Here is a 27,487-nt window from a genome sequence, read left to right on the forward strand (position 1 = left end):
GTCCCTCTCCAATACTTCTGCCTTAGCCTCCCAAGTGCTGACAATTACAGGTGTATGTCACCATGCCCAAGTCAATCTTGCTTTTTTTTTGGTACCAGGAATTGAACTCAGGACCTTGCGTTTGCCAGGCAGGCACAGCCCCGCTAGTAATGAATTCTTAACTTTCTCCTTTTGCCACTCTCCTTGGGGGCTGTCCTAAAAACTTAAGACTCACGGCCAGAATACGGACACTTACCGGAGGACAGATGTGCCAAGAAACAGACTTAGGCTTTCCGGAGCAGTCCTCCACCTGGGCTCACTTTCCATAAATGACTCAGCAGCCACTCTCCCTGTGACTAAAGAATCCAGAGCCACCCTCCACCAACTGAAGTATTTCAGCCCAATCAGGTAAAGATCCCCTGGGCACTCCATCTACAGCAAAATCCAGGGAGGACAGAGAAATACACAGACCACAGTGACCTTCATGTGTGCAAAGTATAGTTGTTTAAAAACAAAATAGGAAAAAGAGGCTGTGGCCTCCATGGGACAGTGCCAAAGCAGAGCCCCACACACTCAGACCTGGGGAGAGCAGGCCTCAGGCTTCAAAGGGTCTAGGGCTGGCAGGAAGGGAGGTGGGGTCTTAAGTGTAGGTCCTCATGGCAGAGGATGGACATTTGGTGGGGCTGATGGGATGCTGGAGGGAGCCTGTTCAGGACGGGGCTGTGGCTTCAGCGCCCTCCTCTGAGTCCCACATCTCAGACTGCAGGTAATCAGCAAAGAGAGCCTTGGCCCTTCGCAGGACTCGCCCCAGGTGATGTTTGCGCACAAGGCGGTCAAAGTGCATGGCCAGCTCGTTGTAATCCAGCCCGTTGCGCATGATGTGGTCACGGTGCTCCAGCAAGATGGCCAGGCAGAGGAACAGCATGAATGGGTTTCCCCGGCCAAACTCCTGGGGTGGGGGCAAGCCTGCCGGGGCTGGGGGTGGCAGGGACTTCCCAGGGTCTCTAGGGGAGCCTACCTCTAGCATCAGGGGGGATCCCACGGCCATGTCACCAGTGGGAGAGGCCTCGGGGGTGGATGGTGGAGAGGAGGTAGATGGGGAATCAGGGCGGGAAGAGGAGGAGAGCAGTGGGTCTGGGGAATTCAGCAAGGGCTCAGAGAGGGACTTGGAGCAGATGAGGGCAGCAGGGTGGGGCAGCTGGACTCGAGGGTTCCTCTTGGGGCCCATGTTATCCCTGAGTTGCTGGAGGCCATCCAAGCTGGCTTGTCTCAGGAGACGCCCCCCACCACCAGGCCCCTGGCTGGACCTAGCCAAGTGGTCAACCACATCTTCGAAGGTACCACTTCCTCTGCTGCCAGCAGGCCTCAGCATGTGCCGCTGTCGCACAGGTCGCCCCCTGCAGCCACTGAGGCCAGTGTCTGCCACTTGGCTGGGTGGTCCAGTAAGCTCTACTTCGTGTTCAGGAGGATCAGGGGGCAGTGAGCTCCAGGTGACCTCAAGCATTCGAAGGGCATCGTCAAAGGCAAACTCCCGCTTGAGCTCCAGCAGCAACCAGCGGTAACAGAAGAAAAGGTCATCGGCACCTGCTTCTTGCAGGTATTGATAGAAGTCAGGGTCAGCGTGTCGCAGTAGCAGCTTGAGGTGGGCAAATTTGGTGGCCATGGCTCGGCCATCAGGATGGAAGTTGGCAGCTAGGCGCTTCATGATGCCACAAAAGCAGACGAAGGCGTGGCCCTCATGGTCCATAACGGCAAGGATGGGTGAGGCCAGGTCGCTCATGCCCTGGCAGTAGGATACCTGTGGGTGGGTGACAGCGTAGGTAGTGAGCAGGTCGTGCAGCGCCCGCAGGTGAGGGCCATCCTCAGGCCCAGCATAGTAGGGGTGGGCCCGATCGGTGCGCAGGACATCCTTGAGAACTGTGCTGCGGATGAATTCCAGATCCTCGGGGCTTGCCCGCTGCGCCCACTCGCTCTTGAGCTGCTCATACTCACGACTCTTGCGTTTCATGTAGTCCATCCTCTCGCGGCCTGTGAGCCCATCTGGGTAGACATTCAGCAGGTACCGCCACACCACCTGCCAGGGAGGCAAGAACGAGATGAAGCCAAGGTTCTATAGGTGAGCCACCATCTGTGGCTCTGGGGGCCTCTGTCCTCCTTGTGTCGTCTGCCTCCCACTGATGACTCCTAGCCCCTCATAGAAGAGAGCTTCTCCCTGGAAGATCTCCACTGCCTGTGGCTCCTGAGGCTCCAGTGAAGACAGGACCAATGGATGTGGGCTCACCTTTCTTAGCGAGGGCTCCACACCACCATGGTAGATCCGCAGGCGCAACTCCTCGGGACGGGATAGCTGGCCCTCATGGTTCAGGTATGTGTGAAACTCAGCATCACTCAGGGGTGGCTTGAAGGGCTTGATGTCCTCCCCATATGACCAGCTCAGCACCTGCTGGACCTTGGACAAGGTGCGGCCCACCTGGGAAGGAGGGAGGGAGAAATTCACTGGTCAGCGGGACAGCTAGTGGCAAAAGCCAACCAGCATGCTCTGGATTGGGGTTCCAGATAGGCCTGCCCTCCAACCACAGCCAGGCCCCCGAGGTCCCTGAAACCACCTGAGAGAGGATGGACTGTGTGAAGGGCAGGGCAGCAGTTGTCAGCGATGAGCGTTTCTCAGCCAGCAGCACATCAGAGCCAATGACATCCTTGGGGCTGATTATGTCCCAATCTTCGAGCAGTGGGCCTGGACACACAGAGTGAAGTGCCATGAGAACCCCGACTTCAGGGAAGCTGCTCTCCTGCTCCCAAAGCCAGGCTACCTGCAGGGTATAAAAGACTCCCACTCCTCCTTCCCATACCATTGCCATCATAGAAAATATCCAATCCTGAACAATTCTGGGAAATGTCTCACAAAAGGGCTAGGTAGCCTCTAATATCTTAATGATATAAAGTAATGTTTATTGACCACTTACTGTGTGGGTCAAGGGCTTAGCAATAACACAGGAAATAATATTACTAGGGAGCTCGGTGTGGTGGTGGGGGGCGCCTATAGTCCCAGCTACTTGGTGGGGGTGAGGCAGGGGGATCACTTTAGTCCACGAGTTTGGGGTCAGCCTGGGCAACAGCAAAACCTTGGCTCAAAAAAACCCTAAAAATGAATAAATACATAAGTAAATAAATAAAAAGGACCAACTGGGTTGGTAACCCTTAAAAACAATAATAGAGGGAAAGGGAAAAAAAAATAATGAGACTAGCTAATACTTCCATTGAACTGAGTGCCAGGAACTGTTCTGAGCTCTTTGCAAATATTAACTCGTTTAAAATTCCCACCAATCCTATCAGTTAGGTGTTACTATTATTATTGTAGATAGGTAAGTTAATTAGATATCTTGTAGGCAGTTTGACAGGGCCGGCCTTTGAAGAACCAACATGGAAGACAATCAAGGCACATTCACTGAAGGCCAGCATTGTAAAAGAAGAGAAACAGGGCCGGGATTTAGCTCAGTGGTGCCACTACCTGCCTTGCAAAAGCAAGGTCCTGAGTTCAATCCCCAGTACCACCCCCACACACACAAAAAGAGAGAAACTTCCACACCCCCATGCTTCCCCTAAGGATGAATAGCAGTGATTGATAATCTAAATAGGTATCAATCACCTGGGTGGGGGACGAAGATCTTCCCAGAAAGATCCCTGACCCACTCCTTACCGAAAATCCTTGCTCATTCCTTGTACGCTTGCTAGGTGACTTGTTTCCTCATTGGATACCCATTTAATCCATACTACCTAAGCAACTATACTTGTCATAATCTTATTGGTTGTTCATAGTTTTGCCCACCTTGTGATTTCTAATTGGATCAATATTACCTAAGTGACTGTACTTGCAATCTTGCTAGTTGACTATAGTTTTGTCCCATGTTGAACCTGCCTCACCTCATGGCTTTGTCCCATAAACACCTTTGAGAAGCTGGGTGAGCAAGTAACCCATTTTTCGGTCCCCCTTTTGTCTCTCTTAAACAGAAGCTATCTTTCTCTCAATAAATTTTTCCTACTCTTGACTTTCGTTGTTCCTAGAATTCATCTTGGATTTTAGAGAACACAAACTCGCACTTCGGATATCTAGCAGGTTTGGGAGTTGCATCTATTCCCCCTATATCATTATCAGCACTTTTATATGAGGAAAGGTACAGCTATGGTAAGATACTTGCTCAGGGCTCCAGAGCTAGTAAGGAACTGACATTTGAAGACCAGGCCCAACGCCTAAGAGCCCAGACTCCTGATCTCACATTCATGCTAGTCTTCCCTCAATGAATGACAGAGGCTGCTGGGCTTGGTGGCACACACCTGTGACCCCAGCACTTAGGAGGCTGAGGTAAGAGGATCGCTGTTTGAGGCCAGCCTGATCTCCATAGTAAGTTCAAGGCCAACCTGAACTACATAGTAAGACCCAGTCTCAAAAAAAAAAAAAAAAGGCAGAAGCTGCTATTCATTACCATTCTCATTTTATAGACCAAAAGGTTTGGAACAACTAGTAAGGACTGTATTGGAACCTCATTTGCCTACTCCGGAGCCCAGATGTAGTTTGTCTGTTTGTTTATTTTGTTTTTTGAGGCAGGGTCTTGCCATGTATTTCAGGCTAGTCTTGAACTCATGGCATCCTCCTGCCTCAGCTTCCCAAGTGCTGGGATTACAGGTGTGCCACCATGCCCAGCTGTAAGGACATTTTTGATCATTAGTGTACATCTAACTCATGCATCCCACTAGAGGAGAACAAAGAAATACTCAAAGCAAATGACCACAAGGGCTCAAGAGAAAGTTAGGGGGCCAAGGTGTAGCTTAGTAGTATACATGCTGAGTGGGCAGTGCAATGCCCTGGGCTTTATCTCCAGTACCAAACAGTAAATAGAGGAACTAGGCATGGTGATGCATGCCTATAATCCCAGCTACTCCAGAGGCTGAAGCAGGATGATCTAAATTTGAGGCCAGTCTGTGTCAAAATGAAATGAAGTAAAATAAAGGGCTAGGAATGTAGCTCAGCATTCCCTGGGTTCAATCCCCAGTACCACAAAAAAAAACCCCAAACCAAAACCAAAAGGGCCAGGTATGGCAGTGCATGCCTGTAATCTCAGAACTCTAGGAAGTTTAGGCAGGAGGAGCCCAGCCTGGGCAATTTAGCAAGTTAGCAAGACCCTGTCTCTAGAAAAAATTTAAAAAGGCCGAGGAAGCTGGATGCTTATAGTTTCTGTGCTCAGGAGCCCTAGGCAAGAAGTTTTTCCATGAGTTCAAATCCAGCCAGTGAGAGTTCAAGGCAAGCATGAACTACATAGCAAGACCCTGTCTCAACAAAACTAGAACCAAAAAAAGGTTGACAATTAAAGAAACCTAAAGATAAACCTGACAAACACAAAGAGAAGCAGCAATGTGAATGTCAGAAAATGTTGGCTGAAGGTCAAAAGCATTTAACAGGCAAAGAGAGGCATTATATACTGGGTTTTTTTTTTGGTATGGGAGATAGGGGATCGAACTCCGGACCTTGCGCTTGCAAAGCAGGCGGCAGAACCACTGAGCTAAAACCCTGGCCCCATATACTGATAAACAAAACAAAAAACCCAAACACCCATTAATTAATAAAATAGGCAAAGGGGACGGGGATTTAGCTCAGTGGTTCCGAAGCCTAGGCCCCGCAAGCGCAAGGACCCGAGTTTGATCCCTGGTACCAAAAACAAACAAACAAAAAAATGGCACGAGACTACAGTATAAATAGTTATTACATAATCCACTTACCACGAATATACACACATTTCATGCAGAAACATCTAAGTGTGTCATCACAATGGGCTGCTGGCCTAGACCCTGTGCTGTCTTATCATAAAGTCTTTAAATTTGCCAAACTCAAATTCAGTACAGTGCCAAGCAGAAATCTAACCAGTTTTTTAAAAAATTGGTACTGGATAAAATCATTTTAACGTTTATATGGAAGAATTCATGTTTAAGAATAGCTAAGAAAAAGAACAAGGGGAGAAGGGAAAAGGCTTGTCTTTTTAAAACTGACCAGAAAACCACTGTGGTAAATATAATGTGGTGTTAGCATAGCAGCAAACAAATAGAGCTGTTTGATGGACTGCAATAGAAGCCAGAAATGAATCCAAGTGTATATGGGAACTTAGTATGTGACAAAGGTGGCATTTCAACTCAGCGCAGAAAAGTTAGTTATTTAGTAAATGATATTGGCATAATTGATCTGATTTTTTGAAAAATTATTTTAAAAAATTTTTTGTTGTTTTTTGAGACAGTATCTCACTATGCAGTTCAGGCCAGACTTGAACTCACTATGAAGCCCAGGCTGGCCTAGAATTCTCAGGGATCCTCCTGCCTCAGCATCTTAAGTGCTGGGATTACAAGCATGGGCCACCTTGCCCATCTTGAAAAATTTTTAGAAGCAAGACCACTTGTCAAATGTTGACAGATTTGTATGCAAAAAGGAAACAATAAGTATATTAGAATAAAATGTATGAGAATATTTATATAAGTGTGTGAATAAGGAAGACAGTTCAAAGTAGGAGGAGAAATTCAGAAATCATAAAGAAAAAGATAACCCAGGTATGGTGGCACAAGCTTATAATCCCAGCACTCTGGGAGGCTGAGGCAGGAGGATTGGATGTTCAAGCCCAGCCTGGGCAACTTAGCAAGATCCTGTCTCAAAAAAAAAAAAGACCAAGAGATAGGGTGAGGGGGAAGGGGAAGAAGAAAGAATTAAGATGTGTTATGTACATGTACCAACTCCCTAAGATGAATGTAATCATTATATACTATAAACATGTACTAATAAAAATTAAATACAGGGCTGGGGATTTAGCTCAGTGGTTCTGGTGCCTGCCTTGCAAGCGCAAGGTCCCAAGTTCGATCCCTGGTACAAAAAAAAAAAAAAAATTAAATACAAAGAAGGCTGGGGATGTAGCTCAGTGCAAAGGCCCTTGGTTAAATACAAAAAAAAAAAAAAAAAAAAGAAAGAAAAAGAAAAAAGGAAGGAAGAAAAGAAGGAAGGAAAAAATCTGAAAGAAAGAAGCCAGGCGTGGTGGCACATGCCTCTAATCCTAGCACTCAGGAGGCTGAGACAGGCAGATAGCCTTGAGTTTGAGACCAGCCTGGCCTATGTAGGGAGTTCAAGGCCAGCCTGGAATACATAGCTAGTCCTTGTCTCAATAAAATAAAATAAAATTTAAAAAGACAGACAGATGGAAAGACGGGCTATAGACAAATGACAGAAGAGAGACGTAAAGACAGACTGACAGAAAGCCAGACAGACAAAAAGAAAAACAGACCAAAAGATAATCAGAAAGACAGAAAGATAAACAATCAGAAAAAGACATACAGACATATAGATGTACAGACAGAAAAACAGACAAAATGTGACAAAGGAAGACTGACAAAAAGTCAAATAGAAAGCAGACAGAAAGGCATTCAGAAAGACAGATATTTAGAAAGACAGAGACAGAAAGATAGAAAGACAGCAGACAGGCAGAAAGAAACAGGCAGACAGAAAGCTAGATGGAGAGCTGGGTGTGGTGGCACACACCTGTAATCTACGAGTTTAATGCCAGCCAAGGGTACATAGTGATTTCAAGGCCATCCTGAACTATATAGAGTGAGACCCTGTAGCAAAGAAACAAACAAAAAACCCCAACCAATCAACCAAATAAGCAAATAAAAAAGCCAGGTGTGGTGGTACACACCTGTAATCCCAGTGCTTGGAAGGCTGAGGCAGGAGAATCCCTTAGTTCAAGGCCAGCCTGAGATACATAGTGAGTTCAAGGCCAGGCTGACCTGCATAGTAAGACCCTGTCTCAAGAAAAAAAAATCAGACAGACAGACACAAAGACAAAAACGGACAGACAGACTGAAAAACAGAGACAGAAAAAGACAGGAAAATAGAAAAAAAAGGACAAAACACTCCGACAGACACAGAGACAGAAAGCCAGCCAACCAGACAGAGATAGACAGACATACAGATAAGACGATGTACAGAGATGATGTATAGACAGCTGGAGTTATGGCTTATCCCTCCAAAGTCTCGTGTGCCCATAGGTAGCGCTTTTCAGAGGTGGCTGCATCTAGAGTGTGTGAATCTGGATCATAGGTGCCCAATAAATCCACTGATTGAATTAGCATAGTTCTGTTTATGGCTGAATGGATTTACTGAAGACAAGAGACCCATCTTGGGTGTGAGTGGGACTGACCAATAGGGTTGTAGCTTGGATAGAATAAAGAGGATAAGAGAGGCTCACTGCTTTGCTGCTTCCTGACTTGCCATGGACAGGTTCTCCTCTGCAATGCTCCTCTGCTATGCCACCTTGCCCTGGAACCAGCAGACTATGGACTGAAACCTCTACAAACTGTGAGCTAAAATAAACCTTTCTTCCTTTAACTTGTGGGTATCAGGAACAAGAAGGTAAGACAGACAGACAGAAATATGGAAACAGACCAAAGGACAGATTGACAACAAGATACATAGACAGTCAGAAAAAAGACAGACACAAGGAGACAGAAAGAAAAAAATGGGCAGACAGGTGGACTGAAACACAGAAGAACAGAAAGACAAACAGAAAGACAAAAAGATGAATAGACAGGCAGTCGTACAGAAAAATAGAAAGACAGGCAGATAGAAAGCCAGACGGACAGAAAGATGAACAGACCAGACAGAAAGATAGACAAAAAGAGAGAAAGACAGACAGACATACAGTGGGGCTCAGGCAAGAGGATCATGAGTTGAAGGCCAGCCTGGGATAGAGGGTGTTCAAGGCCAGCCTGAACACATAGTGAGACTTTGTCTGGAAAAAATTTTAAAACCCTAAACATTAAAAACTGCAACTCCAACCCAGACTTGGTAGCTCATGCCTATAATCCCAGCTACTCAGGAGGCTGAGGCAGGAGGACCCAAGTTGGAGCCTAGCTTGGGCAATTTACTGAGGCCCTCTCTCAACATAAATAAAAAGGGCCAGGTATAGTGGTACAGGTTGAGATTTCTGTGAGTTCAAGGCCACCCTGTACTACATAGCCAGACCCTGTCTCAAACAAATGAAACAAAACAGAATAATGGGCAGAGGATTAAGCTCAGTGGTGCCACGCCTGCCTTGCAAGTGCAAGGTCCTGAGTTCAATACCTGTGCCAAAACAAACAAACAAACAAACAAACAAACCACAGAATAAAAAGGTCTGGGGGATGAGTGGAAGAGAAACCCTGGGTTCAATTCTTAATATCATATCAAAATGCAACATCAATCAAATTCCCATCAGGATTTTATCATTATTATTATTTTTTTGTGGCAACAGGGATTGAACCATTGGGCCTTCACACTGAGCCTCATTCCTTGGTTTTTTTGGTACTGGGAATCAAACTCAGGGCCTCACGCTTGCCAGGTAGGTGCTGTGCTGCTGAACTAAATCCCTGGCCCTCCTCCTTCCTTTTTTATTTTTTGAGATTGGGTCTTGCTGAGTCATTAAATTGCCCAGGCTGGGCTCCAACTTGTAATCCTCATGCTTTAGCAGCCCAGAGTGTTAGAATTACAGGTGTGTGCCACACCTGGCCCAATGAAGACATTAATGGAATGTAAGATAATTCTTAAATCTGAGGAAGAGTAAGTACATGAAATTACTCAAGAAAAAATTTTGAGCTGGGCATGGTGGCACATGACTTTAATTGCAGCTTTCTGGTAGCCTGAGGCAGGAAGACTGCAAGTTGAAATCCTGCCTGGGCAATTTAGCAATACCCTGTCTCAAAATTTAAATAGGGTTGAATGCCAGGTACCATAAAAAAGAGAGGGGAAATAAAAAAGAAAAGGAAAGAAAGAAGAGGGAGGGGGGACTCTTTTAGGGCTGAGAGTATATCAGAGAATATAGCTTGAGCATTAGCATCCACAAGCCCTGGGTTCGATCCCAGCACCACACACAGAAAAGAAAGGAAGGAAGGAAGGAAGGAAGGAAAGAAAAGAAAAGAAAAGAAATTTTATAAAGGAAAACTTAAAAACCTGTCATAAAGGTATAATGATTAAAACTCCTTCTGCAGGGCATGGTGGGGCACACCTGTAATCCTAGCACTTGGGATCACCACAAGTTCGAGGCTAGCCTGGAATATATAGTGAGACCTTTTTGAAAAAAAAGAAAAAAAAGGTGAAAAGCCTCCTCCTACAACTGGTTTAGGATTAAAGAGATCAGTGTAAGAAAATCAGGAGTTTGGGGACTGAACGCAGGACTTTGTTCTTGTGAGGCAGGCGGTGGCACCACTGAGCTAAGTCCCTGGCCCAGAAAATCAGGAATTTAAAACAGACCTATTCATGTTCAGGAATTTGGTAAACAAGACAGATAGTTTCTGGAAACTATAGGGAGAGAACTGCCTCATCAATAACTGGAAAGCTGATTCTTTTTAGAAATATATTTTTTTGAGACAGGGTCTTCCTGTATAGTTCAAGCTGGCCTTGAACTATGTAGGCTAGGCTGGTCTTGAACTCAAGGTGATTCTCCTGCCTCAGCTTCCCCAGTGCTGGGATTACAGATGTGTCTTACCACGCATGAGCTAGAAAGATAACTTTTTAAAATGTGTTTCTGCCAAAAAGACAGGTATCTTTGTTTTTGCTTTACTGGAATTCCTCTCAGTTCTTAGGTAGTTGTGTTTTTCCTCACATGTTTATTAGCCAGACAGATTTATTCCTCTACTGAAAGAGTGTTATTCTATTTTTTTTCTATTTTTATTTTTATTTTTTGGTACTGGGGATCGAACTCAGGACCTTGTGCTTGTGAGGCAGGCGGCAGAACCACTGAGCTAAATCTCTGGCCTGAAGTGCTATCCTATTTTATAGGTGAGGAAATGAGGCATGGAGAATTAAGTGACTAAGTTCCTGATGCAGTGGCAAAGATAACATGTCTCAAGTTACCTCTCCTTTTCTCTCTGTCTCTGTGTTTGCTTAACATTACTGTGACAGAAGTAACTGAGAGAAGTGAACTTGAAGGGAGGTTTATTCTAGTTTCAGGGCTTTCAGACCATGGTCTGCTGGGTCCATTACTCTGGCCTATTGTGAGGCAGAACATCATGGCAGAAGGACATGGTGGTACACTCCCAGGAAGATGGAAGAGTGCTGAACAGCAGAGAAAGAGCCTCTTTGCCCACTCTGTCTACCAATGACAGCAGACACAACCTGAAGTGGACTTTTTCTTTCTGTTTTTCTTTTCTTTTTTTTATTGGTTGTCCTTGTTTTTATATGTGTGGACACTGTTTCCAGTTTTCTTGTTGTTGGTATTCTGTTGTTCTTGTTTTTATTTCTTCCTTCTCTCCCTCCTGTCTTCACCAGTTTCCCAGGGTTTGCATAATCTTCCTTTGTCCTCCAGTCTTGTTTCTAATCTATTCTTCCTCCTCTATTTCTCTATTTTTTCCCCCTAACCCCTTTAAAATTTTCTGCCCTGAGGGTAAAGTCACCATAGTGAGGACATATTTACTGTATACAATTTTCTGGTTTGTTTTAGATTTTGTTATATAACCACAAATATACTTCATACAGTTAAACATGGCAAATTAATAGTTACCACAATTTGTCATTTTCTAGGCTGTGTTTGATGCTATTGTTATTGCTGATTGTACTACTTAAGTCAAGGTGACATAATTGTTCTAATCAGTTATTCTTCCTGGTATGGCAAGACTGAGAATGCTTAAGGGTCCTAAATGATACTATAGGCCAGTGCCAAAGAAACAGGGGCTAGACCAAATAGGCAACAACTTCTTATCTCCAATAAATTGAAGAGGTAGGATCTCTTACTTTTTCTTTTTTTTTTTTTAACTCAGGACCTTGTGCTTGCAAGGCAGGCGGCTGGAACCACTGAGCTAAATCCCCAGCTAGGATCTCTTTTTTTTGGTTTGTTGACATAGGGTCTGGCTTTGTAGTTCAGGCTGGCCTTGAACTTGTAGCAATCCTCCTGCCTCAGCCTCCTGAGTACTGGAATTACAGGCTTGTGCCATCATGCCCCACTAGAAAGTTAGATCTGCAACAGATTCAAAATGTAAAAACTGGGCCGGGGATTTAGCTCAGTGGTTCCGCTGCCTGCCTCACAAGCACAAGGACCCGAGTTCGATCTGCGGTACCAAAAAAACAAAAAAACAAAACAAAACAAAAATGTAAAAACCTGGAAGATATCTCTCAGAATTAGTCATTTCCTAATGGTTCTAAATACTAGCAATAAATAGGTCTAGGGATGTAGTTCAGTGGCACAGTGCCTGCCTGGCAAGTGTGAGGTCCTGAGTTCAATCCCTGGTACCAAAAAAATGCTAGGAATAAAGCTACCTGTCATAAGCAATTTACAAACATCAACCCAGGAATTAAACTAAAAAAAAAAAAAAGAAAATGACACAACACTTAAGCAAGATGAAACCCCAGACTTCCAGGTCACCAAAGGCAAACCCAGGAGATAATGAGGTAGAACAAGTTGAAATCCACCCACCTGAACTCTCTAAAGTGCTAAAAGTGGAAGTAACAAAACAAAAGAATGAGGTTCTAGAAAAAATCAAAACAGAAATCTCTCAGATAACTACAGACATGGTGACCATAATGAAAGGCATGGCGAGTGACTCTAGAGCAGATACATATTAAAAATATAGAGAATCTTAGGAAAATGATGGAAACCATGACAGCCCAAAATAGGAAAGAAATGGAATCCATGAAACAGATTCAAACAGATATGCAGGAGATTAAAAATTTCATTGAAAGTATAGGCAGTAGAATGAGGCAATGTGAGGACAGAATATCAGATAGAGAAGACAGGATTTTGGTTAGTGATCATGAAAAGAAAGATTTCGTATAAATAGCAAGGGTCCATGAAATATCAATCCAACAGCTGCTAAAAAGAATAACAAAGAATAACAGTCAATGAAAAAGTAGGAGATAGTCCAAATGACAATAAAAAAACTCTTTGCAGAAGTAATGGCAGAAAACTTCCCAAGCATGGAAAAAGAATTTGACATACAGATAAGTGAGACATACAGAACTCTAATTAGCCATGATCAAAAAATCTACACCAAGGCATATAATAGTTAAGACTCCGGAAATTCAACACAAGAACGGAAGCTGTTAAAGAAAAGAAATCATCTATAAAGGAAAGCCCATCGAAATCACAGCAGACTTCTCAACACAAACCCTCAAGTCAAGGAGAGCTTGGAGGGAAGTATTTCAAGCCCTAAAGGAAAACAGCCTCCAACCCAGATTGATGTATCCTGCAAAACTATCTTTCAAAATTGGTGGAGAAATAAGATACTTCCATGACAAAGAATACTTGAAGAAATTCATGACCACCAAACCAGCACTCCAAAGGTTCTGAAGAACATTCTAGAAAGAGATAATGAGAATTACAACTTCATGAACCCCAACAGAATGAACCCACCAGGCAAGACAAGTAATTAAACAGAGGAGGGTTTAAAAAAGGGAACCAACAACAGGGAAAAAACATGACAAGAATAAGTCAATACATATCAGTTATAACCATCAATGTGAATGGTCTCAATTCACCAATCCAAAGAAACAGACTGGCAGAATGGGTCAAGAAACAAAATCCAACAATATGCTGCATACAAGAAACACATTTAATTCAAAAAGAAATTCCTAGGGCCAGGGATTTAGCTCAGTGGTTTCGCTGCCTGCTGCGCAAGCGCAGGAACCCGAGTTCGATCCCCGGTACCAGCCCCCCGCAAAAAGAAATTCATAGACTGAAAGTCAAAGGATGGAAAACAATAATCCATGCCAGAGGAACCTGGAAAAAAGCAGGGGTAACTATTCTATTTGCAGATAAAGTGGATTTCAAGCCATGATTGATTAAGAGACAAAGAAGGTCACTACATCCTTGTAAAGGGAACAATCCAAGAGAAAATGATAACAATCATAAATATAAATGCATTGCTGGGGATGTAGCTCAGTGGCGCTGCATCTGCCTGGCAAGTACAAGGTGCTGAGTTCAATTCCTGGTACCAAAAAAAGAAAACAACTTAAACAAATAAATATATATGCACCAAATAACAGTGTACCCAACTATATAAAACAAATATTAACTGATATGAAAAGTCAAAAAGCACTAATACAATTGTAACGGGAGACCTCAATATACAACTGTCACAAATAGGCAGATCAACTAGATAAAAAAATCAACAAAGAACTATTAGAACTGAAGCAAACTTTTGAACAAATGGACTTAGTAGATGTCTACAGATTTTTCCACCCCACAACATCAGAATACAGAATACTGAATCAGAATTCTTCTCAGCTGTACATGGGAAATTCTCCAAAATTGACCACATACTAGCTCATAGAACATGCTTAAGTAAATGTAAAAGAATTGGAATTATCCCATGTATATTATCACACCACAGTGCAATGAAATTGGAAGTCAATGGCAAAAAAAACACAAAACTTTCATAAACACATGGAAATTAAATAACATCCTCCTGAACAACCAATGGTCACAGAAGAGATCAGACAGTTTCTACAATTAAATGATAATGCCAATACAATATACCAGAACTTGTGGGACACAATGAAAGCAGTCCTATGAGGGAAATTTATAGCAGTAAATTCCCATATCAAAAAAACAAAGTGAGGGCCAGGGATTTAGCTCAGTGGTTCCGCTGCCTGCCTCACAAGTGCAAGGTCCCGAATTTGATGCCCAGTACCAAAACAAAACAAAACAAAACAAAACCCAACAAAGTGAGCTCAAATAACCTAACGCTGAACCTCAGGCTTCTAGAAAAAAAAAGCAAGTCAAGCCCAAAGCTTGTATGAGGGAAGGAATTATAAAGATCAGGGCAGAAATTAATGCAACGGAGACTAAAAAAAAAAAAAAAACAATACAAGGAATCAATGAATCAAAGAGTTGAAAGATTTTCAATTTTGAAAGATTAAGTAAAACTGACAAAAGCTTAGTCAAAAAAAGGAAAGAAAAGACTCAAATCAATGCAAATTAAGAATGAAAAGGGTGGGCTGGGGATTTAGCTCAGTGGTTCCGCTGCCTGCCTTGAAAACGCAAAGACCCAAGTTTGAGCCCTGGTACCAAAAAATAAAAAAAGAATGAAAAGGGTGAAATCCCAGCAGATCCTGCGGTAATCCAGAAGTTCATCAATACCTACTTTGAGAACCTGTATTCTAATAAGATTGAAAACACAGAAGAAATGGACAGATTCCTAGATACATATGAAATAGCAAAGCTGAATCAAGAAGATAGAAAAATTCTAAATAAACCAGTATCAGCCAATGAAATTGAAGATGTAATTAAAAACTTAACAACAAAGTAAACTCCAGGCCCTGACGGATTCACTGCTGAATTCTACAAGAAATTTAGAGAAGACCTAATGCAACTACCTTTCAAACTCAACAACTGGGATCTCATCTTGTTAAAAAGCTTTTGTGAAAAAAAAATAATAATAAAATAAAAAGCCTTTGCGGCGGGTGGGTTCCAGCAGCTCTGGCGGTGGCGGGAGGCAAGATGCCCAAGAGGAAGGTCAGCTCCGCCGAAGGGGCGGCGAAGAAGGAGCCCAAGAGGAGATCGGCGAGGTTGTTGGCTAAATGTGCTCCTGCAAAAGTGGAAACGAAGCCAAAAAAGACAGCGGGAAAGAATAAATCTTCCGACAAAAAAGTGCAAGCAAAAGGGAAAAGGGGACCAAAAGGAAAACAGGCTGAAGTGGCTAATTAAGGACCTAACCCACGGAAAACGGAGAAACTAAAAACGAGGAGAATGCAGCCTCTGACGAAATGGAAGAGAAAGAAGCCAAGTCTGACTGAGCACACTGCGTCTTATCAGTGCTCCCTGTCTCCCTTCTTGTACAAGCCAGAGGAATATTTTTATCAACTATTTTGTAAATGCAAGTTTTTTAGTAGCTCTAGAAACATTTTTTAAAAAGGAGGGAATCCCACCTCATAGCATTTTTTAAATGTAAGTGATTTTTTTTTTAGAGGTGAAATCATTTGCTGGTTGTTTATTTTTTGGTACAACCAGAAAATAGTGGGATATTGAATTATGGCAGGCTTTGACTGTCCTGGGTGTCAGCTTAACATTCCATAGGTGGGGGTTAGTTTTATATCCTGCAATATAAAGCATACTAAACAGTAATTTGGAGTCACAGTCGTGCATTTAATATGTCTTGGGTATTTTAAATGACTTCTATTCCCATGTTTTTAGTAGAATTGTCTCCTAAAGAAAACTACTTCCTGATGTCAGAACTGTGTGCGCTCTGTAACATCTTTTTTTGGTCGTGCTAGTCCAGTTTGCCTAATTTTGCTAATGTGCTGTGAAAGATCGAAAATTTGAGTATGTAGTGTATATGATAAGAAATTGTGAATTGATGAGACTTAAGTAACACTTTATCAGGATTCAAAGATACTGGTACTTAATCCTCTAATGGAAAATTTGCCTCCAAATTTGAAGCTGGAAAGTCACTGGAATAATTGAAAAAGAAACAATACATAGTTTTTTTTGTTTTGGTACCGGTGATCGAACTCAGGACCTTGCACTTTCAAGGCAGGCAGCAGAACCACTGAGCTAAATCCCCAGCAATACAGTTTTTTAGATTTTCGGTACGTGTGTTAAAAATTGCGTACAAAGTGAAGTGTCTGTACCGATCCTCAACACAACCAATAAAATCTCAAATGTGGGAAAAAAAAAGCTTTTGTACAGCAAGAGAAACCACCAACAGAGCGAAAAGACAATCCACAGTATGGGAAAAAATTTTTGCCACCAGTTCCTCAGACAAAGGACTAATATCTAGAATATATAAAGAACTAAAAAACCCCACAAAAAACAAAAAACAGACCTTCCAAATTTAAGGACCCAATCCAAAAATGGGCATCTGAAATGAAAAGATACCTCTCAGATGAAGAATTAGAAACGGCAAGTAAATATATGAAAAAATGTTCAATATCACTGGTCATTCATGAAATACAAATTAAAATAACACTGAGAGTCCATCTCCAGAAAGAATGGCTACTATCAAGAAATCAACCAATAACAAACGTTGGTGAGGCTGTGGGGAAAAAGGAACACTTCTCCACTCTTGGTGGGAGTGTAGACTGGTGCAACCACTGTGGAAATCAGTGTGTCAGTGTGGAGATTCCTGAAAAAACTAAAACTAGGGGTTCCATTTGACCCCGCTATTCCCTTCTTGGTATCTTCCCAAAAGAATTAAAAGCATCATACCACAGCATTATATTCACACCCATGTTTATGGAGACACAGTTTGTAATAGCTAAATCTTGGAAACAGCCCAAATGTCCAGCAACCAATGAATGTATAAAGAAGATGGGATATTTTTATACAATGGAGTACTACTCTGCCATAAAGGATCAGCTTGAGACATTTTTAGATAAATGGATGTACCTTGAGACCATACTCTTAAGTGAGATAAATCAGACACACATATTTAAATACCGCATTGTTTCTCTAGTGTAAGAGTGAAAGTGGAAATAAGGACCAAAATGTATAATAGTTATTGGGAAATGGGAAGAAAATGTTCAAATGAGAAGGGGGGGAGAAGGGCCAAAGAAAAAAATATTAAGAGGAAAAAATAGAAATAAAGCTTTTGTAGGGCCAGGGATTTAGCTTAGTGGTTCCGCCGCCTGCCTCGCAAGCGAAAGGTCCTGAGTTGGATCCCCAGTACCAAAAAAAAAAAAAGAAAAAGAAATAAAGCTTTTGTAAATAAGAAGGGGAAGAGGGGTTGAAGAGAGGGGAGGGGAATGGGGGAAAAAAAGAAGCAAGATATATCATGTATAAGTTCAAATTCTCTGTGATGAATGTTATCATGTATATGTAAAATGTACCAATAGCTGGGCGTGGTGGCACATGCCTATAATCCCAGCACTGAGAAGGCTGAGACAGGAGGATTGCTTCCAGCCTGAGGCCAGCCTGCGCCACACAGTGAGTTTAAGGTCAGTCTGAACTACATAGCAAAACACTATCTCAAAAAGAAACAAATGTACCAATAAAAAAAAGGGCATGGTGGAAGAAAAGATGTTAACATATGGCAGTCAGGAAGCAGGGGATGAGGTGTGGGGGGGCAGAGGCAGAAGGAGATCAAAAGCAAGGAGCTGGGGGACTATAAAAATATGAAGTTTCCAAGTCACATCCCCACAACTCACTCCTTCATTCAGGCCCCACCTTGTAAGAGTCCTTCATCTTCCAATAATATTATTAAATTATAAATCTATTATTGGATTAATCCACCAACGAAGTTAGCACCCTCACAATCTAGTCACCTTCCAAAAGTCCATCACCTGCAACCTAATCCTCAGCACCTGGCCACTGAGAGCCTTTTTAGATCCAAACCATAACAGTCTCCCTGCCCATCTCTGTCAGTATCTCTCTCTGACTCTTACTCTCTCCCTCTCTCCTCTGTTTCTCAGCTGCCAATATTAACAAACCTAAAATATTGTATAGTCAAATGGTAAAGAGCAAGAAATCAAGCCAGTTAATCCACTGCCCAGATCCAAATCTTGCCCTTTAGCTTACTGTCTGTGTAACCTGGACAAGTGCTGTCACTTCTCTTAGCCTGTTTCCTCATCTATAAAGTAGGGAAGGGCTGGGGATTTAGCTCAGTGGTTCCAAAGCCTGCTTTACAAGCGCAAGGTCAGTAGTTCAATCCCCGGTACCAAAAAATAAATAAATAAAGAGAGTAAAGCAGGGAAAACAACAACCCCTATTATTATGGCTTGTATCTAGATGTTCCCCCAAAGCCTCATGCATGCATAGGTGGGGCTTCTGGGAGTGACTGTATCATGTGTGTGTGATACTGGATCATGGGTGCAATACTAGATTAGTCACCTAATCGGATTAGCATGGTTTGGAGTGTGGCTGAATGGATTTACTGAACAAACAAGACCCACCCTGGGTGCAAGAGGCACCAAACATGCAGTACCCAGTATGGAACAAAAGGGAAAGCAGAAGGAAGGCCATGGACTATTGCTGCTCTTCTGTGCTGCCCTGCCTTGGAGCAGGCAACCATAGATTTAAAACTCTACAAATTTTGGGCTGGGGATTTAGCTCAGTGGTTCTGCCACCTGCCTCACAAGCACAAGGTCCCGAGTTTGATCCCCGGTTCCAAAAAAAAACCTCCACAGACTTTGAGCTAAAATAAACCTTTCCTCCTTTAAAAAAATTTTTTTTTGAGACAGGGTCTCAATATGTAGTTCTAGCTGGCTTAAACTCACTACGTAGCCCACGCTGGCCTTGAACTTGAACTCACAGTGATCCTCCTGCCTCAGCCTCCCAAGTGCTAGGATTGCAGCCTGTGCCACTATGACTGGCCTTAAACCCTTCCTCCTTTAATTTATGGATGTTGAGTATTTTGTCCCAGCAAGGAGAAAGTAACTAAGGCACTTACCCTGTACAATTACTTTGATGATTCATTGGAAAATATGTGCTCTACTGTTAAATCCCATTAGCTATTTATACGTTACTCTGTCAATAAAATACTTCAGTCATCCCAATGGGCACGTGAGTATCCTGAGGCTGGGAACTGTATCTTCCATTCCATAACTTTTATTTAAAAAACTTTAAACCTAGTTTTATATATTTTTTGGCTTTATTAGTCTGGCTGTTAACCTGTGTTTATGATAATTAACTTGATAAAAATCTATAAATCTGATGCTGGCAAAAAAAAGAAAAAATTTAAAAAACAAAACAAAATGGGGGTGGAGGAAAAAGGGGGAAAAAAGAACTGAGATGTGTTATGTACATGTAACAATTCCTCACAATGAATGTTTTTTGTTTTGTTTTTGAGTACTGGGGATCGAACTCAGGACCTTGCATTTGCAAGTCAGGCACCGGAACCACTGAACTAAATCCCCAGCACCCCCTCACAATGAATGTAATCATGTCTGCAAACATGTACTAATAAAAAATAAAAATTTAAAAAATACAATAATAAAAAAGCATTGTCTAAAAATAGGCAGCAAATATCAGAATTACCCAGAAAGATCTAGAGAAGAGAGAAAGAGAAGGAGGGAGAGAAAACAAAGAGACTGAAAGACTCCTAACCCTTGAAGAATTCAGTAGGTCTGGGAATCTGTTTAAAAGCTACCCAGGTGCTTCAATTTTGTGAATCAATTCCTCAAAGTAACCATTATATTCATATCCCTATTTGGAACACTAAGGAGAAATTAGTGAATTAAGAACAAAAATACAAGGCCAGGAATTTAGCTCAGCGGCACTGCACCTGCCTTGCAAGCACAAGGTCCTAAGTTCGATCCCAGATACTGGAAAAAAAAATACAGACTCCTCCCCACCAAAATACAGAACCCTTCAGGGCCCAGGATCTTCAGAGTTGAAGAGGAAAAAAGACACTTTTTGTTCACTGATACTAAGCCTCATCTTCCCGTAGATGGAACCAGTTGGAAAATCCCTCACTGTGATGTGCTTTTTAACATCATTTGAAAAGTTTTCTTACTCTTAATAATAAATGAGGTCTGGGCCGAGGATATAGCTCAGTGGTTCCACGGCCTGCCCTGCAACCGCAAGGTCCCGAGTTCAATCCCTGGTTACCCCCACCCCCATAATAATAAATGAGGTCTAAAAAGAAAAAAAGTGAGGCCTACAAATTGTAAAAAATACTTTGACAGTTAAAAAAAGAATACATTCAACACCCATACATCCCTCATCTAGATATCATTAATATTTTGATGCTTCATTTGCTCTCACTTCCTCTACATATAAACATTTTGTTCAATTAATCTCAGACATGACACTTTACCCCTTCATACTGTTTTCCCTAAGAACAAAGACATTTTTCTCCAAAAGCCCCCATACCATTACCACACTACTATAGTTTGAGGGGTGGGGATTTAGCTCAGTGGTACCACCCCTGCCTCGCAAGCGCAAGGTCCTGAGTTGGATCCCCAGTACCACAAAAAATGAGAACTACTACAGTTCGAATGTGTGCCCCAAAATTCTTATGTGGAAATTTCACTGTCAGTGTGATTTTTTGGTTTTTTTTGGCCCTGGGAATCCAACTCGGGACCTTGCGCTTGAGAGGCAGGCGGTGGAACCACTGAGCTAAATCCCCAGTCCTAGTGTTTCTGTTTTAATATTTAAGATCTTTGATATATTTTGAGTTTAGTATGCTTAAAGATATGTGTCTAGTTTTAATGTTTGGCATGTGGAAAGCCAGTTTTTCCAGTACCATTTATTAAGAGGCTTTTTTTTGGTACTGGGGATCGAACTTGGGACCTTGCACTTGAGAGGCAGGCGCCGGAACCACTGAGCTATCTCCAGCCCCCTATTAAGAGGTTTTCTTCCAGTGAAAGTATTTAGCTCCTTTGTCAAAGATAAGGTGGCTGAGTAAGTTTAGAGTTGTTTCTGCATCTTCTAATCTGTTCCATTGATCCTTGGGTCTGTTTTTTTTGTTGTTGTTGTTGTTGTTTTTGGGTTTTTGAGACAGGGTCTCACTTTGTAGTTCAAACTGGCCCTGAACTCACTATGTAGCCTAGGTTGGCCTCAAACTCATAGTGATCCTTCTGCTTCAGCCTCCTAGTACTGGGATTACAGGCATGCATCACCACACCCAGCTTTTTTTTTGAGACAGAGTCTTGCTTTGTAGTTCAGGCTGGCCCTGAACTCACTATGTAGCCCAGGCTGGCTTCAAATTCATGGCGATCCTCCTGCCTCAGCCTCCTGAGTGCTAGGATTACAGGAGTGTGCCACTATGTCTGGCTGGGTCTGTTTTTTTTGCCAGTACCATGCTGTTTTTATTACAGTAGCTTTGTAATACATTTTCAAGTTAGGGATTGTGATGCCTCCTGGCTTTCCTTTGTTGCTCAGAATTGCTTTTGGTATTGTAGGTCTCTTCTGGTTCCAAATGAATTTTAGGATTGTTTCCTCTAATTCTGTGAAATATGCTATTGGTATTTTGATTGGGGTTTTAAAATTAGAGATGCTGAACTGAAAGTCTCTGAAAATATTGTGACATCTGAAATCTGAAACATTTTTGGCTCTAACCATTTCAGATAAGGAATACTCAACATCAATTAAGAGGTAGTTTCATTAAGAGATGATTAAATGACATGCAGAATCCTAAGGGGTGAGATCAAGACATTCATTCATTCATTCATTCAATCATTTGAGACAGGGTCTTGCTATGTAGTCCAGGCTGGCCTGGAACTCACAGTGATCCTCCTTCCTCAACCTCCTGAGTGCTGAGATTATAGGCGTGGACCACCATACCAGGCCTCTGAAATTTTATTATTATTATTTGTTGTACTGGGGATTCAACCAAGCCCTTTCCACTGAGAAATGTCCCCAGCCCTTTTTATTTTTTTGAGACAGGATCTCACAAAGTCATGAATTTGCCCAAGCTGGGCTCAAACTTGGGATCTTCCTGGCTCGGTCTCTCCGATTATTGGTATGCACCACCATATCTTTTCTTTTTTTCCTCTTTTGGAGACAGGTTCTTACTATATAGTCCAGGCTGGCCTTGAACTCATGATCCTCTTGACTGAGCTTCCTGAGCGCTAGGATTATAGGCATTGCGCCACCACTAGAATATTATTTCTATCTAACGTATGGTCCATAATCAAAGTTTTGGTACCATGTCTTAATTTTTGTGTGTGTGTTCAGGGTACCAGCAAAGGTGAAAGTGGAAAAAGAAAACAAAAATGAGAAAAGAAAAAGTAAAAAAAAAAAAAAAAAAGAAAGAAAAGAAAAAGTGGCTGAGAAATCAAGGGAACAAATGAATGAGCAAGAGTGGAAACAAATGAGCAAATGAATAAATACTACCACCATTATCATGATAAGCATTGGGATATTTAGATATCATTATAATCTAATTGTACAAGACTAGCTATACCCTTACACTGCATTGGATAATTGTATCTTACTAGGTTATATGCTATAACAGTACAGTATAATTATTGTTAGCACTAATACTTTCTGATTATTCACTATGCAGATATGCAGGTCCAGGTGTTTATATAAATTTCTCTATTTAATCCTCAAAATAGTCCTAAAATACCAATCCATTTTTTGGGTGTGTTTTTTGTTTTTTTGAGACAGGGTAACACTATGTAGTCCAGGCTGGTCTTGAACTCATTATGTACCCTAGGCTGGCCTTGAACTCCTGGCAATCCTCCTGTCTCAGCCTCCTGAGTGCTGGGATTCACTGTCACAGATTATAGCTGGATGTCCCCTCAAAGCTTCACGTGCTCAGAAGCCAGGGCTTGCAGAAGGTGATTGGATTATGGTGCACCACAGTTGGCTTGGTGTTGAGAGGTGGGGCCTGGTGAGAAGAGGCAGGTCACTGGGGGCGACCTGGGAGGGCACATCTCACTCCTTGGTTCCTCCTTCACTCTTTGCCTTCTGGCCAACATGATGGAGCAGCTTTTCTCCCCAGGCCCTTCCACCATGCTGCTAATCTTAGAAAGACTAAAACTTCTGATACATGAGCCAAAATAAAACTCTCCTCCTTTAAATTGCAGATGTCAGGTGTTGTGTCTCAGTGACAAGAAAGGGACCATAATCTCTACAGGTGAAGAAACTGTAGCCCAGTAGCTGAGCTAGAATCTGGATACCTTGCTGCCTAGCCTATTGAAGAAGGATACTGTGAGGTGTGGAATCACCCAATGGGAAAAAAGGTGGGTCCCAGAGCAACTCTCCAGGGAACTGTATACTCACTGTCCTCTGAGGGCCGAATGTCCACACGCAACTGCAAGTAAGGTTTGGAGGCAGTCGTGAAAGCTATGCTGAGGTCCCAGTCAGAGAGGAGGGACAGGTAAGCTTCCTGTCCTAGCCGGTCCCGGGCCAAGTAGCTGATGCCAAAGTTCTTCTTCCTGAATAGAAGATTAAGGGAGCTCTCAGGGCCTCTAGTACCTTGGAAGCCTCAGGGACAGTTCCACAACAAGGGAGGTAATATGGAAGGTACTGAAAATAACTTCCCACTATCTGCTGGGTACTACTGCTAAGGATTGTGGGCAGTCCAAGGTCAGGTCATTTATACCCAGTTTGTTACACAAACACAGAAACAGATACACACCTGCTTATATCTGGTGGGCACACTGAAAACTGGTAAAATGTTGGTCCCCGCTGGGGATAGGAACAATGTAGTTGAGGGATAGATGTGGGAAGAAAGCAGCCTTCCTACTACATAAAAAAATAAAGCAATCTGTATGTTTATTAATTTTCACAACAAAAATGTTTATGCCCAAAAGTCAAATAACAACTAAAAATTTATTCTTTAGATATACGTGTGCAACTATACCAAGAAGTATGTTGTGTAATAATTACCACAGAAACATCCTAAATACTCATTAATTCTGTACTGTTTAAATTTGTTACTATTAGGGCCGGGGATTTAGCTCAGTGGTTCCGGCGCCTGCCTCGCAAGCGCAAGGTCCCGAGTTCGATCCCCGGTACCAAAAACAAAAAAAACCAAAAAAACCAAAAAAATAAATTTGTTACTATGAAAAAATAAATAAATGTCTTATCACTGGCATGTAGTCCTTCAAAACAGCCATTACCACAAAATAAGCATCACATCTGTCTCCAACAGAAACTAATTTTCAGCTATCAGTTTGGCAAATTTTGTAATGTTTCATAGTAGCCACTATTTGTGAGGGCATGAGGGAAACACATTTTATCTGCTGCTGAGGAAGGTGTAAACTGGTAAAACTTCTGGACAGCATTTTATACACATCCATTGAAGGTTTAAAAAGCACACATTAGCTCAGCAATACCACTGGGAGGAATTTATCCTATGACTAGACTACCTCACATACCCCAAGATAGATAGGTAGGTAGATAGATCACTTTTTATTGTGGGATTATTTGTAATAGAAATAGAAACAAGCTGGGCATGCTGGCACACGCCTGTAATCTCAGCACTCTAATCTCAGCACTGGAGAGGCTGATGGAGGATTGCCATGAGTTCAAGGCCAACCTGAACTATATAGCAAGAACCTGTTTCAAAAACAAACAAAAAAGAAATATAAACAAACAAAACCCTATCAAACAAAGAAACAAAAAACTCAAAAGCCAGACAATCGCTGTTGAGGTAAGTGGTCCACTGGCTGGTCCCCAGCACCCCCCACTCACCCGTTCAAGTCAAAGGCTCGGATGAGGATGTGCTGTAACACGTCCAGTGAGGTGATCTGGGGATCTACAGCAAAAGACCGGAACTCGGGCGGCAAGAAACTCTCACATTTCTGCGGAGAGAAGACACGGGGTAGGCCATGAGTGGCCATATCAACATGCTGAAGACTGAGGGAAGTGCAAAGTGACAGAAGGCAAGGCCAGAGAGGGGGTGGGGCCAGATTGAGTCTGGGGTTCTGGGTCAAGGTGAGGACTTTGGCTTTTGGTCTGAGTAAAGGGAACCATGAGAGGTTTCTGAGCAGAGGAGGGTTGCAGCGTGAGTTAGGATTTAACATGATCCTTATGGCTGCTCTGCAAACAGACTTGGGGGAGTAGGGTAGAAGCAAGGGGTCTAGTGAGGAGGAAACTACTACAATACTCTGGGCATCCAAGCCTTCTACGTTCCTCTGGATATGGTTGTCAGAAGCACCACGTGTAATCTGGCTATAAATAAAGCCGTCCTCCAATCTGGCACATCTATCTACGACACTCTCCACTTAACTCTCTTCAAAGGCAACCGACACCAGGGTCTCCAGCAAGTGGAACTAAAGGGCTCCAGCTGGCTCCTGCTACACTGTCGTAGTACCTTTGGAAATTACCTCAAACACATCCTGGCCCCAAGCCTTTGTGTGTGCTGCTCCTTCTGTCGGGAACACCCTTCCCACTTCCTTCATCTGCCTCACTTACAGCTCAAGCACCATCTTTTTTTTGACTTTCCAAGCTTCTATCTTAGAGGTCTACTACACAGAAGTCATCTGATGACTCTCTTCTCGTCACTGCCAATATCACCACCCCAGTCACTGCTTGCGGGAAATCCTGCAACAGCTTTCTTCAGAGTACACACCAAAGGCCCCTTGCCAGCTGGCCCCTCTGACCTGATTCACCGCCTACCACTCTTTCCCTCTCACTGCTCCAGCAGTATGGTAACCTAAAGGAGCATGCCAAGCTTATGCGCACCTCCCAGCCTTTGCCCTTTCAAGTCCTTCTGCCTAGAGCCGCCCCCACTCATGCACATGACTGACCACTTCTTTTTTTTTTTTTTGTACCGGGGATCAAACTCAGGACCTTGCTCTTTCGAGGCTGGCGGCTGCACCACTGAGCTAAATCCCCAGCCCGACTGACCACTTCTTATTCGGGTCTTTGGCCCTTCAGTATTTCCTCTGGGGATTTCCCTGTCAAGCTTGGCTAAAGTGACTCCTTAGTTCATTACCTTTTCCCTTATTTCCTCATGGCATTCACCAGTGTCCGAAGTACCTCATTTATTTAGCAGTCTGTCTCACCCTCAAAAGCACAGGGCTCAATGGTGGGGACCCTATCAAAATGCACTCTCAACACCTATGCATTGGCTGACTTCAGAGCGCCCCTTTCAGACAGCAACAGCCCCGGAGTCAGTCATTAGGGCCCCACCCCTCCACGACTGCGGCCCCTCCTTCAACCTACAGCCCCGCCCCCACCCCAAGCCCCACCATCCACTCCACAGACCCCTATCCCTCTATTTTCAGTCCCACTAAGACCTGTCCCTAAGACCCACACCCCCAGGTCCCCTATCATTCTGTCCTCAAGCCTTACCCCTGAGGTAACGTCCCAAGTCGCAAGTCCCGCCCGCCATCATAAATCAGCCACTGCCTTCTCCTCCCCTGGGATGTCTGGGCAAGTTGGCCGACCAGCCGCCGGCCTCACCTTGACTCGGACCCGTACCACCTCTCGCTCCTCCTCCTCAGCCGCTGCCTGGGCTCCCCCGCCGGGCGGGGGCGCTCCGGAGCCTGCCAAGTCCGAGGACCCAGAGGCCATCGCCATCCCGCCACCGGCGGCTGGGTGACAACCGTTGCCCTCCACTACTGCGCGAACCCTACAGTAAAGGTGCTCTCACCCGAGCGCAGGCGCAGAGGGCGCGCCCCCGCCCCTCCCACCAGGCCCTGACCGAAGATCGTCACTGCGCATGCGTTTATCTTGTTCTTGCCCGAAGCCCTGCCCCCACAGCCGGGTATTTTGCTTCTTTTCAGTCAATGTACAGGCGCTCGTTTAGGCCCCGCCTCCTCTGGTCCGTTGGTTTAGTTTGGCATTCTACTTTCGGTGCTGGTGAGAAGTGGGCGGGGAAAGAAGCTTCAGCGTGATGACGTCAGGCTCCGCCCCCGCCCCAAATTGCCTTGCTTCTGCTGATGATGTCATCTGTTTCAAATACCTGTGGCCCTTGCTTTAAATGAATCCACTGAATGAAAAAAAAAACAAACTTTCTCTAAGATCTTTTTTTTTTTTGGTACCGGGGATCAAACTCAGGTCCTTGCGCTTGCAAGGCAGGCGGCGGAACCATTGAGCTAAATCCCCAGCCCTCTCCAAGATCTTTTTAATAATAATTTGCATGTGAAAATTCATGGAACTGTACACTTATGATA

At 43.4% G+C, this 27,487-nt stretch overlaps 1 protein-coding gene and 1 pseudogene across 2 annotated transcripts; one reads left to right on the top strand and one right to left on the bottom strand.

The window, feature by feature from the left end:
• Positions 1-460: 460 nt before the first annotated feature.
• On the bottom strand, positions 461-26,976 carry Tbc1d25 (TBC1 domain family member 25). 2 transcript variants are annotated; one of them, XM_004871936.4, is made up of 6 exons: positions 26,775-26,976; positions 25,059-25,168; positions 23,643-23,797; positions 2,586-2,713; positions 2,261-2,449; positions 461-2,053 (listed from the first exon to the last, which is right to left on the bottom strand). In XM_004871936.4, the coding sequence occupies exons 1-6, from the start codon at positions 26,889-26,891 to the stop codon at positions 689-691; spliced, it is 2,064 nt and encodes a 687-aa protein (XP_004871993.1). In that variant the 5' UTR covers positions 26,892-26,976; the 3' UTR covers positions 461-688. The 2 variants fall into 2 exon arrangements, with proteins under 2 accessions (XP_004871993.1, XP_087045901.1); XM_087189775.1 differs by lacking the exon at positions 26,775-26,976 and adding an exon at positions 25,694-25,901.
• Positions 15,474-15,896, top strand: LOC101702084 (non-histone chromosomal protein HMG-14 pseudogene; annotated as a pseudogene).
• Positions 26,977-27,487: the final 511 nt, after the last annotated feature.

Source organism: Heterocephalus glaber, unplaced genomic scaffold, assembly GCF_053883595.1.
Source record: "Heterocephalus glaber isolate CG9 unplaced genomic scaffold, H.glaber_assembly_v1.0 deba00001546, whole genome shotgun sequence".
NCBI classification, from domain to species: Eukaryota; Metazoa; Chordata; class Mammalia; order Rodentia; family Bathyergidae; genus Heterocephalus; species Heterocephalus glaber.

What these genes read in the sequence shown, in the direction of transcription:
- Tbc1d25 (XM_004871936.4), bottom strand. Translation starts at nt 26,891, where the DNA reads ATGGCGATGGCCTCTGGGTCCTCGGACTTGGCAGGCTCCGGAGCGCCC. An exon ending in CACAGTCCATCCTCTCTCAG is followed by an intron (nt 2,450 to 2,585) that starts GTGGTTTCAGGG and finishes CCTCCTTCCCAG; the next exon opens with GTGGGCCGCACCTTGTCCAA. An exon ending in TGGAGCCCTCGCTAAGAAAG is followed by an intron (nt 2,054 to 2,260) that starts GTGAGCCCACAT and finishes CCTCCCTGGCAG; the next exon opens with GTGGTGTGGCGGTACCTGCT.